Here is an 11,181-nt window from a genome sequence, read left to right as displayed (position 1 = left end):
TTTAATAAATATATTTATTTTTAAAATAATCTAATAATTATTTACTTATGAGTGAATAAAGTATTAATTTTTGACAGATCAGGTGATGCGTGAACGGCCCGTAGCTTTAGCTGCTCCTTTTTTGCTTTATCACTTTACAATCTTCCCGCTAAAAATGACAAGGACCAGTATTGGCCACCTTTCATTATTTTATATTATTTATTTTCTTTTGATTAATTTTATCAATTTATTGCGCGTCTTTTTAGCCATTTGAATTTTTTTTAATTAATTAAAATTTAATATTTTTAGTAATTTTATTTTTAAAATGTGTTTAGTAATTTAGATAATTCTCTTATAAAATCTTTTTAATAATATCTATTTATCACTTGATAGAATTCACATTTATTTTATTTTATTTGTTTTTTAAAATTATATCATCGGTTAAATATTTTACACTTATTTATTTATTTTCAAATTTCACTATTTACTTTTTAGATTTATGGTATTTAAAAAAGTTTTAGTTATTCAATTTTAAAAATTTATAATGTTCGTTCAACTATTCAGAAATTTTTATTTAAGTCATTGGACCGTTAAAATTATTGTTGTATAACATTTTATGCTCTTATAGTCTAAACCAATCAAAAGCTCTAATTCATTTTCTTTTCTATAGTTCTTTTTATTTTCATAAAAACAACTTTAAACATCATGAATTTATGAACCAAAATTCAAACAGATTTCTTATTCGATCACTCACACTAGTCATCAAATCGACTTGAAACTAATGTATGTTTTTCTACTAGTTGATGGGTACTGATCGCCGAATCATCGCTTGAAATTCGTTAACCAAACTTTGAAAAAGAAAAAACTCAATAACCTAGTAACTTCAATAAAAACTTTTGAATAATCCAATCCTGGGCGAAGACAAAAAGAAATTAGGGGGCCAAGTTTTAATTTCAATTTTTACGATAGTAAAAATACAATTTCACCATTTAAATGGCCTATATTTTTATAAATTTTAAAGGATTAAATAAAAATTTATCATTTTTAGGAGGGCTAAAATATAATTTTACCTTTCCTATTTAAAATTTTAAAATATTCAAATGGCCTAAATGACTACAACATAAATTTACTAAGTTTAGTTACCTTAAATATAATTTAACCTAATGTTGCATGTGTTTGAGTTTAAATGGAGACAATGAGATGATAATTAAAAAAATTTAAAATTATCATTAAAGATATTAAAATAAATTTATAAATAATTAAAAATTATATTTTAAGCAATAATCACATTAATAAAATTAGAAATTTATTAATTATATCAGTATCTATTTCTATTATTTATTATGTATTTATTAGATTGTTATCAAAATTAAAATTATATATTTTATATAATAATAAAAATAAATAAGAAATGGTGATTAGAGTTTCTATTCCCCTAAATAACACCAATTAATAATTCAAATAATAATAACATAAATTATATGCATATACATGATTGTTTTCTATTTTATAAATATTATAAAACTTTAATAGTATATATTTTATTTGAAAAATATTTTATATAATATATAATACATTATCTATATATTATATACAACATTTACATCAACCGAGGCATTCCTTAAAAGAGACAAATTCTTTTAGTAGAATAATACCTTTCGTTGAAGGTTCGAGATTTAACCTCTCTCGACAATTGTAATTTTAACTAGCAATTTGTTGTACTTTAGTGACGATATATGAAATAATATTTTTAAAGGAAACTAGATAAAATTATTTTTATTTTTAAATGAAATTACAAATGTAATTTTGCAAATATATATTTTCTATTTTATGAATTAATTGTTTTACTCAATTCTGGCATTCAAAGAAAAATAATTATTGATTAAAAGAGATTACTGTTTTTTTAACATGCAAAAAAATTAGTACAATATTCAAAAATAAGTAAGGTTTGTTTGTTAAACTGTTGAATAGATTAAATTAATTTAAAATTAATATTTTATTTTATTTTTGAAAATTTTGTTATTAAAAAAATAAGTTTTAGTTTCTTATTTTAAAAAATAGAAGGTGCATATCATAAATAGAAAAAAATGTTTTTAATAATAAAAACATGAAAATATGTTTGATAATTATTTATCTATAACAAAACATGAACAATATATTTAAAAAATTAAATTTATATAGATCTAAACTAAAATATATAATTTTTATTAAATATGTGTATCAAATTAAATAAAAAATAAATATCATATTAAAATGTAAAATCAAATAATATATTAAACAAATTTAATATAAAAATAAGTAAAAAAATTGCAGATGGCATGCACATTCTAATATATGAGAATTTCATATCAGCTACGTGGACCAACACCCAACATTGGTTAATAATAACACCCCCTTTCCCTTTGTTAACCACTAGTCCTCAGGGTCCTCCCAATGCAGAAGCAACTGCCAACACCCACTCCCCTTGTTTCTCTCGGCTAAATGCTAATGGCAGCAGCAACGTTCAACTCTCTCACCCTCCCCTTCTCCAAACCAGAATTCCCATTCTCCTCCATTGCAAGAACCCATGTTCCCACCCCCACTCTCAACCTTTCTTGGTTCAGGCCTAATGGCTTCCTTCTATGCTCCCTTTCAAGTGATCACCCCACCACCGCCACGGGTGGCCAACTTCACCATAAGGCCAACACCAATAGCACCGACCCTCAGCCTCAATTCATTCTTGGTACTCTTTTGTATCTTTTTTCTTTCTCTTTCTACTTGAGCTGTTTTTAACTTTTTAGCTTTCTAGAGGGAATTTTGCTGTTGCCTTCTAAGGATGGTAAATTATGATTTAAAAAACCCTAAATTTTTCTTTAATTTTTTGATGTTGTTGCATTGTATCTATTGTTTCTGTAGTACATGGAACTGGAAGGGCTATTCTATTCGCTATCAGTGTTCTGGAAGTAGCGGTCCTGCCTTGGTTTTAGTACATGGTTTTGGAGCAAACAGGTCTGCATAATTGAATTTTTCTTCTCATTAGCAAACAAGTGATTGGTTTCTGTGAATTGCAACATTGCTCAATATAGTTCTGCTTTTTGTATTTTCATATTGTCCATTGCATGCATGTGCAGTTTGTTTATGCATGTTTCAGATGTGCATCAATTATTGCTTGTTTCAAAGGTTTCCTTTAAATAACTTGATTCCATGTGTTTATGCTTAATTGTCAGTTCTTCTAATGTCTTGCTTACTACAGTAATCATTGGAGGAAAAATATTCCTGTTCTAGCAAAATCACATAGGGTATATGCAATTGATCTTATTGGCTATGGATACTCGGACAAACCGAATCCTCGTGAAGTTGGGGACTCATTCTATACATTTGAGACTTGGGGTTCCCAATTGAATGATTTTTGTAGCAGTGTGGTTAAAGACAAAGCTTTCTTTATTTGTAACTCTATTGGAGGTAATTTCCCTTGTTGGTGTTTTAATACATTTTATGCTTGATGCTTAAGTTATGTCGGTATAATAATGGGTGTCATCATGTAGGACTGGTTGGCCTTCAAGCTGCAGTCGCAAAGCCGGAGATCTGTAGGGGTTTATTCCTATTAAATATCTCTCTGCGCATGCTTCATGTCAAAAAGCAACCATGGTTTGGAAGACCTTTCATAGCGTCATTTCAGAGTTTGCTTAGGTAAAAAAACGATATGGAACCATTTTTATTTTTCCATTCATGTTTAGAAATGTTGCACTAGCCATATCGATTTTTCAGGTAGTAATGATATCTTGGCAGGAACACTGCAGTCGGCAAACTTTTCTTCAGATCCGTTGCCACACCGGAGTCTGTTAGAAGTATTCTTTGTCAGGTAGTATCCTATGATGACTTTTGTAAGAAATGAATAAATCTTTGCTTGATTGCTTCTGGTGTTTCATTTCAGTGTTACCATGACACCTCTCAAGTGACCGAAGAACTAGTTCAGATTATCCTACATCCAGGACTTGAAACTGGCGCTGTTGATGTTTTTCTTGAGTTCATATGCTACTCAGGTGGTCCCCTGCCTGAGGAATTACTTCCGCAGGTTGAAGTAAGTTTCTTAAACAGATTTCTCGTATGCCGTCTTCTTTTCCCTTCAGTTTCCATGTTAGTTTATGTTGCTTGTTTCTCTCTTTTTGCAGTGTCCTGTCTTGATAGCATGGGGTGACAAGGATCCATGGGAAAGCATCGAACTCGGAAGAGCCTACGGGGATTTTGATACCGTAGAAGACTTTGTCGTCCTCCCCAATGTTGGCCACTGCCCTCAGGTTTGCTCTCTCATGAAATTATGGTTCGGCAGGTTTTTCTGTTAACAAATATGATAATTCATTGCTGTATTACTGATGTGCATGCAGGATGAAGCTCCACATCTTGTGAATCCACTAGTAGAATCATTCGTGTCTCGCCATTCTAAATCTCCGGCTAATGCTTCCACAACCATTTGAACAGACGGTGGAGCTTTTGTTGCTGCTCCTTTATCCATTATAGATATATCACAATGTTCCTTTGCAAAGGCTATCGTAAGCTCCCACACTGTACATAATTTATATAGCATGTCAAAAAGCAACCCAAAGTTCTCTTTATGAATTCCTTTTACATGTACCATAATGTTGCATTTCAATGCCTGACCAATTGTATTCAAATAGTTAAGCAAATTTTGTAGAAGAGTATGGTACAAGATGATTTTTTTTAAATATGTGTACAGAGATCTGGTTTTTTAAAAGAATGATACAGCAAGTCCTATATCATCTTTTCTATTCACCCCAAAGAATGAACTAACAGAGAATGTACTTGTGCTGCAAGTGTTCCTTTATAATACTGCACTCTAGGAATGGATGCTTCTCTTTCACAAAATGTTCGTCTTGAGCACAGATGAATTCAAGGTTCTCAATTCTTCAGTTACTCCCAAGCACAGAATTGGAGTTTCGAGGGTTTTTCTTCGTACAACCAATCTGGGATCTGTTAGGCTGCTCCTGTAGTCCACTTGCATGTGGATCCTCTTTTAGAGTTAACCCTTTGAAGAATCAATTCATCAGGAAGGGTCTTCCACCTCATTATCTGCATGATTTTCATACCAATCCAGTTCTGAACTAACGGTTTCTCCTCTATTGCATAACCATCCACCAAAGAGGAATCCTTCGAATTATCTTTATTACAACTAGGCACAAAAGCTACATTGTTTTCAGCTAAGGCTGTGGAACCTCCTTGACTCGGCTTCATGTTCCCCATGAATCAACTATAGTATTTGATCGATCTAGTCTTTGACATTCATCTCCTCAGCCTCAAAGTTAAAGTCATCTTCAGACGAGTTACATCTAAGATGGTTACTGCTTCTTTGCTTGCCAGCCAAGTTTCCTTCCTCATCCACCAGAGTCATTTGAATATAACAAAAACAAGCATTATCAGCAACAATAATCAGCACATTCTTTTCATTTGCAAAAAGAATAGTACCTTTTTTAACCTTGACATTGTTAAGATCTACATTGTTCTCCCTTAGAAATGAAATGAAGTTGTTAAAGCTTTCGTTAAAGTTTTCTTCTAACGAACGGTAATGTCCACTGTGTGGCCAAACTGCCTTAAGGACGCCATTGTCAACAACTAATCTTCCAGCAGCAATGGTAGCACCACCTGCCAAGAAACTCGAATTTTGAAATGTACCCTTTTTCTTCACACCAATACAAGATCTTCGATGTACTGAGGACAAAAAACCATTTAGCACCACCAGTTTCTTCGAGAGTATGGACAGGCTTCCCAGTTTGCTTGTATACGAACTACCTGTCTACCACCATAACTTCATAAGGCTTCCTTCCTATCTGTATAGTGGATAAATATTAATTCAGTAACATTTCGAATATAAATCAAGGTAGACTTCATAAGGCTTTCAAATATAAAGGCAAGTAGCCGAACCCGGATGTCTTGGTTCGGGTCAGGATTTTCGTTGCTTCGGGGATAAAACTGGGGTTTTGTTGAGGAGAGCAACTGTAAGGCGAGAACGAGAAGGAAAGGAAGAAGAAGAAGAAGAAGTGAGGGCACGGCTTAAAAGGGTTGATAGAGATCATCGGGCATCGACGAAAGCCATTTTCCGGCAACGCTGGTTCTATCTCATAATAAGCTTTGTTTCTTCGACACTACTAGATTGAGATTGTAAAAAAGACCACAAGTTCACCGATTTATTGTTTAAAAAACAGAAATTTTGTGTCATATCATATCATATACTTCCTTCTTCTGATTTAATTTCTTATTTGTGTATCCAATTTTAAAATTCGAATCTATATAAAGATTGAATTCCTGAAATTTTTAATTATTGGCTTTCTTAATTCAAAGTAGAATTGTCGATGTATCAAAGACCCGATTGTTAGGTCCGAACTTGAAAATTTATGTTAGTAGGTTTGAGTCCTAATTATTATATCAACTCACTTAATTTCTAAACTTGTAATAGTACCCAAATATATACAAAACATTTGACAAATCTAAAATAACCAAACCAAAACAAATGACATTCTAAACTGCAATTGGATATTAAATAAATCAAAATTGAAAATTTTCCATTAAAAGATGAATAACATAAATGAAGAAAATAATATTTAATAAATTTAAATCAACAAAATCAAAACGAATCACAAATGAAATTGGAGATTAAATAAATGAAAATTGAATTTTACTAATAACAAGAAATGCAAACCTTTTACCAGGAACTCATTCTTTATATAAAAACATTGAAAATTCGTATCGAGCTCGAACTAAAAAATCTTACCCGAGGTTCTAAATGAGACTTATTTTCTGCAAAAACCATGGGTTTTCAGCTTTCTCCGCAATTCATCTGCCTCGTCATGCTTCCCAGCTAACATTCTCTGCAAAATGGCGTGAAGAACTGGAAGGATTGCCTCTAGATTCCCTTCTGAGTACTTCTTGATTCGGGCTTCCAGCTCTGGCACCAAACAACTAACAAAGTCAAACAATATAAGTAAGAAACAAACTATCACTTGCTTTGCTCATTATCCAAACAAATATATATATCATGATTTAGTTTCCCTTCCTTTCTCAACAACCAAACAAATAATTTCCAAATAAAAAAAAGTAAATTCCAGCAAAGGAGAAGTACAGATTAAATCCTCAGACCCAGTTTAAGACTTTTTACCAGACTAACATGAACATAACAAACCAATAAAATAAAAATCAAACTTGTTCATTCATCTTGACTTTCCTTTCTCATCATCTAAATAAAAAACACAAGAAACAAATTGCCAAATAGAAGCCCGAATCCAATATTTTTTTAACCCATTTTTTACCTTTATCACTCATATGCACAACAGGCAAAGCAACATCCTCGACATGGCCTTCCGCTACTGAAGCAGATTCTGTAACAGGGTCAGGCTTCTTTTCAACGGGAGAATCCGATTCGGATGAGTGCAGCCTGAGTCGAGACCGAGTTGAAGCGGCGAGTGGGGTGAACGAGTGAACTGGGTTTTGGCTGGTTTTGGTACAAGAGTGAAGAAAATTGTGAGTGGTGAGTGAAATGCCTCTAAACAAAACCCTTTTCATGGCTTCCCAAAAAAAAGAAGGTTTAGTATCCGAGTGTCTCCCCGTTCAAAGTTGTTCAGTGTTTCTTTGATTTCATTTGGGGGCATAGATTTAGGGTTTCTTACCTGCCGAGGACAAATGTTTGTTGGCTTTGGGTTGTTATTGAAGACTTAGTGTGTTGGATGAACTTTTTGTAAAAAATCTCTTAAAAGCAAGAAATCACACACATATCATTGGCATAATTTTTTTAACTTTTGGGATTAGTTTTTTTAGGGATGAAAAAGTAGTAAATTTTAGCTTTTTCACTTAAAAAGTACTTTTGGCTGTTATTTTACTTTTTTAACTTTACTTTTTGACTTAAATTGTGTTTGATGTTATTATTTTATGTTCTCTTTCTTGATTATTTAATATGAGTTTTACAAATGTGTTAAAAGTATTAATTAAAAATAAAAATTATATATTAAAATATTAAAAATAAGTTATAATAAATTATTTTTTTATATTTTTACTAAAATATCATAATATTAACTAATTTGAACATTATTTAAATACATATTTGTTACTTTATAATATCATGTCTAAAATAGACATTTTACTTTTTAAAAGTACTTTTTGACAGTAATATCAAGCACTTAAATTTTTCTAAAACACTTTTCAAAAGTACTTCTCAAAAGTACTTTTCCACAGCACTTTTCAAAAGCAATGAAGAACTGGCTCTTAGAACCCACCATTGGTTATGGCTGTTATAATAGACCAATTTCAGGTTTTCATTGGGAAGGCCCAGGCCAGTTTTCTTCTTTTTCAAATTAGTGCCTCTATTATTAAATGGATCAATTTAATCACTATATTAAAAAGTCTAAATTTGTTGCAAAGTTAACATTTACTATATACAAAATATTTTGAATTTTTTTTTCAATTGAACTTCAATTCCAAACAAAATGTGTTAAGTCACTAAAACCCCCAAGTAGCTCTGCTTCTCCTATTACTAAACTATTCTATTTTGCTCTATATTCTAACCCACCACCTAAAGATCTCATTTTGGAAAGTAAGCCAGATAAATGTGTTAAGCCGGAAAGTAAACCAACACCTAAATATCTCATTTCGTATAAATGTACCATCGAGATTTTTGAATATTGTCAAATGAAACAACTTCAAAATGTATTAACTGTTTTTGGCAAGAATATCAAGTTAGCTATGCATCCTAGTCCTATTGAATATCTGGTTTTGATGCATTCATTTAATGAAGCATGAAAACTCTTTGAGGTTGTTCATTATGTAACCCGGGTGGGATTTGTAAATGACCTCGAAAGTTACGCCTCGGTCATTCAGTATCTTCATGAGAAGAACTTCCACAATGAAGGGACGACTCTTTTCGCGACTGTGATAGAGATTACAAACTTCATTATAAGTTTTTATCATAACTACTCATAGCCCCTCCCTAACCCTTAAATAGAAGGATAATACGTTTCAGCGCACTTGAATCTATGCCCTCTTACACTAATAATAATGTCGATGCTAATCGAATCAAAATCTAATAGATACTAAATCTAGACACCATAAATAAATATATTAATAGAAATATAATGGACCTTATTGATGAATAAGTTAAATTTTATTCAGCAACCATACTCAAGGCCCATCTAACAATCTTTTGATGATCCATTTTATGTCCAAAATTAAGTCCTTTTTCGGCTTAAGGCTCATAATCATACGGAAGTACCAGCTAATGGTAAAACATGGAACTACATTAATTAGGATACAAACAATTTAGGGATGACAAATTCAAAATAGCTATATTGATTTTGATCTGATTCATTTTGAATGGAGTGAATTTTTCATTGAATTTTGTTTTGGACGGTGGATATAGAACGATTATAATAATTGTTTGTCCCATCTCGTTTCATTATATAAAATTACATTTTTATCTTTATATATATAATTATTAAGACAGTAAAACGTACTAATGTATTAAAAAAAATCATGAAAGTGGTAATGAAAGTGATAATGATTATCAAAATCATACATTAATAATGAAACAAAATTAGTGGTGGAGTAAAACATACCCGCTATGGAATGATGATAGATTTAACAAAATCACCCTACCCCACTCTATTAGGGCAATTCATTAATCAAATGGAAGAAGCATCACTAAGCACAATATCATGCAAATCAGTTAGATTTTTTTCTTAATTAGGTAAGTGTTTGAGAGTGTGTTGCCAAATTAAGAGATAATTAAAAAGATAATTCAACCCAAAAAGAAAATAGGGTTTTGACCCATGACTCTTTTTCTTTTTTTGCTTTTTTAATTCTTTTTGATTTTGAACAACATATCTCAACATATGAAAGACCAATGCATGTAACTATTCATCTCCATATCCTCTCAAAAAATTATATTCCCACAATGCCCAATCACCTTTCATTTAAACCCTATGGATGCTATGACTAAAGTTTTTAGAATTGAACTGATGATGAATTGGTCAAATTATCAGTTCATCAATTTAACCGATTTGATTACTTCAATCGGTCCATTCAATTCGATCAAATAAATTATTAAAAAAATCATTTAACAAAACTTAAAAATCTGATTCAAATTCAATCGGTCCATACTAGTTCAATCCACTTCTTTGAATAAATACCTTAACCAGTTCTCGATTCGATTGTATTAGAAGGAGTGGATTGGTGTTGTTTGAATTTCCACAAGGGTCAAATTGAGAACAGAAAAAGGGAGAAAAAATGAAGATTGTATTTTGTACTATATATATTCTATTTGGTATGTATTCATTATTCTCAACATTAAAAAAACATGGTGTTATGTTATTCCTCCATTTCCAAAAAAGTCAACCTCCATTCCCACCTCTACCTATAAACATTTACCAGCAACTACCGCAGCACATCACATGATTATATATATATGTCATTTTTGGTCGTGGAAGTGTCTTTCATGAAGATATTAAGAGCAAGTTTGAGCCAAAGATGACTTGTTGCCACTTCACTCAACTCAGTTAAGCTACTACTGTTATATATGTATATATATACTGTGTTACTTTTAACTCGTATTATTTTTTCAAAATATTTGTATCTTTGAATATATGAAAAATATTTGTTTTTAAAAGGGTGAGTATCATTATATCAAACACATACTTGTATCTAATATTTATCTCGAGTCTCAAAAATATTGTGTGTGTATATATATGTGTGGTGATATATGTGGTTCGTTGATACCATGAGTATAATTATAAAAATATAGGATGTAATTTTATTAGAAATTAAAGTATAACCGGTTTATTGTTACAAAAACATAAATTTCGTATCATATCTTATCTTTATTCATATTTAGCACAATATCTTTCTAAAAAGTTAAAATCATTATATTAGACTATTAAAATATATAATTTTTATTAAATCCATATATTAAATTGAATCAAAAAAATAATATAGGTACCACATATATTAAATTAAATTAAAAAAATAATATAGGTACCACATTAAAAAAATGTATCAAACTCGGGTACCGAATAATATATTAAACCAATAATATATCTATACTATCATTCAATTTAAAAAAAAATTAAAAATCATACTTTTTACAAAATAAATTATATTATACAAATATGTTTTTTTCTTCTTATATTTTTATCTAAACTCAAAAAAAAAAATATCCAACTTTATCAT

General features: G+C 30.7%; 2 protein-coding genes across 4 annotated transcripts; one reads left to right on the top strand and one right to left on the bottom strand.

Moving 5' to 3' along the window:
• Window positions 1-2,380: 2,380 nt before the first annotated feature.
• LOC107940298 (dihydrolipoyllysine-residue acetyltransferase component of acetoin cleaving system) lies at window positions 2,381-4,682 on the top strand. Its single transcript, XM_041084839.1, has 8 exons — window positions 2,381-2,711; window positions 2,875-2,967; window positions 3,212-3,420; window positions 3,504-3,648; window positions 3,748-3,820; window positions 3,893-4,039; window positions 4,131-4,256; window positions 4,344-4,682. Exons 1-8 carry the CDS (start codon window positions 2,461-2,463, stop codon window positions 4,431-4,433), a joined length of 1,134 nt encoding a protein of 377 aa, XP_040940773.1. The 5' UTR covers window positions 2,381-2,460; the 3' UTR covers window positions 4,434-4,682.
• Window positions 4,538-7,725, bottom strand: LOC107940297 (uncharacterized). 3 transcript variants are annotated; one of them, XM_016873731.2, is made up of 3 exons: window positions 7,278-7,725; window positions 6,743-6,916; window positions 4,538-5,763 (listed from the first exon to the last, which is right to left on the bottom strand). In XM_016873731.2, the coding sequence occupies exons 1-2, from the start codon at window positions 7,528-7,530 to the stop codon at window positions 6,762-6,764; spliced, it is 408 nt and encodes a 135-aa protein (XP_016729220.1). In that variant the 5' UTR covers window positions 7,531-7,725; the 3' UTR covers window positions 4,538-5,763; window positions 6,743-6,761. The 3 variants fall into 3 exon arrangements, with proteins under 3 accessions (XP_016729220.1, XP_016729219.1, XP_040941726.1); XM_016873730.2 differs by having other exon boundaries at window positions 4,599-5,801; XM_041085792.1 differs by lacking the exon at window positions 4,538-5,763 and adding an exon at window positions 5,808-6,119.
• Window positions 7,726-11,181: the final 3,456 nt, after the last annotated feature.

The sequence above is a fragment of the Gossypium hirsutum genome, chromosome A13, assembly GCF_007990345.1.
Source record: "Gossypium hirsutum isolate 1008001.06 chromosome A13, Gossypium_hirsutum_v2.1, whole genome shotgun sequence".
Taxonomy (NCBI): Eukaryota; Viridiplantae; Streptophyta; class Magnoliopsida; order Malvales; family Malvaceae; genus Gossypium; species Gossypium hirsutum.
The sequence above is the reverse complement of the archived record's forward strand: the minus strand, read 5'-3'. Positions and strand labels throughout refer to the sequence as shown.

Bases quoted from the DNA above. Each gene is read 5' to 3' on its own strand.
- LOC107940297 (XM_016873731.2), bottom strand. From the start codon at position 7,530: ATGAAAAGGGTTTTGTTTAGAGGCATTTCACTCACCACTCACAATTTT. The intron at 6,917-7,277 runs GTAAAAAATGGG...GTTTGGTGCCAG, and splicing joins TGTGCATATGAGTGATAAAG to AGCTGGAAGCCCGAATCAAG.
- LOC107940298 (XM_041084839.1), top strand. From the start codon at position 2,461: ATGCTAATGGCAGCAGCAACGTTCAACTCTCTCACCCTCCCCTTCTCC. The intron at 3,821-3,892 runs GTAGTATCCTAT...GTTTCATTTCAG, and splicing joins TTAGAAGTATTCTTTGTCAG to TGTTACCATGACACCTCTCA. The intron at 4,040-4,130 runs GTAAGTTTCTTA...CTCTTTTTGCAG, and splicing joins AATTACTTCCGCAGGTTGAA to TGTCCTGTCTTGATAGCATG.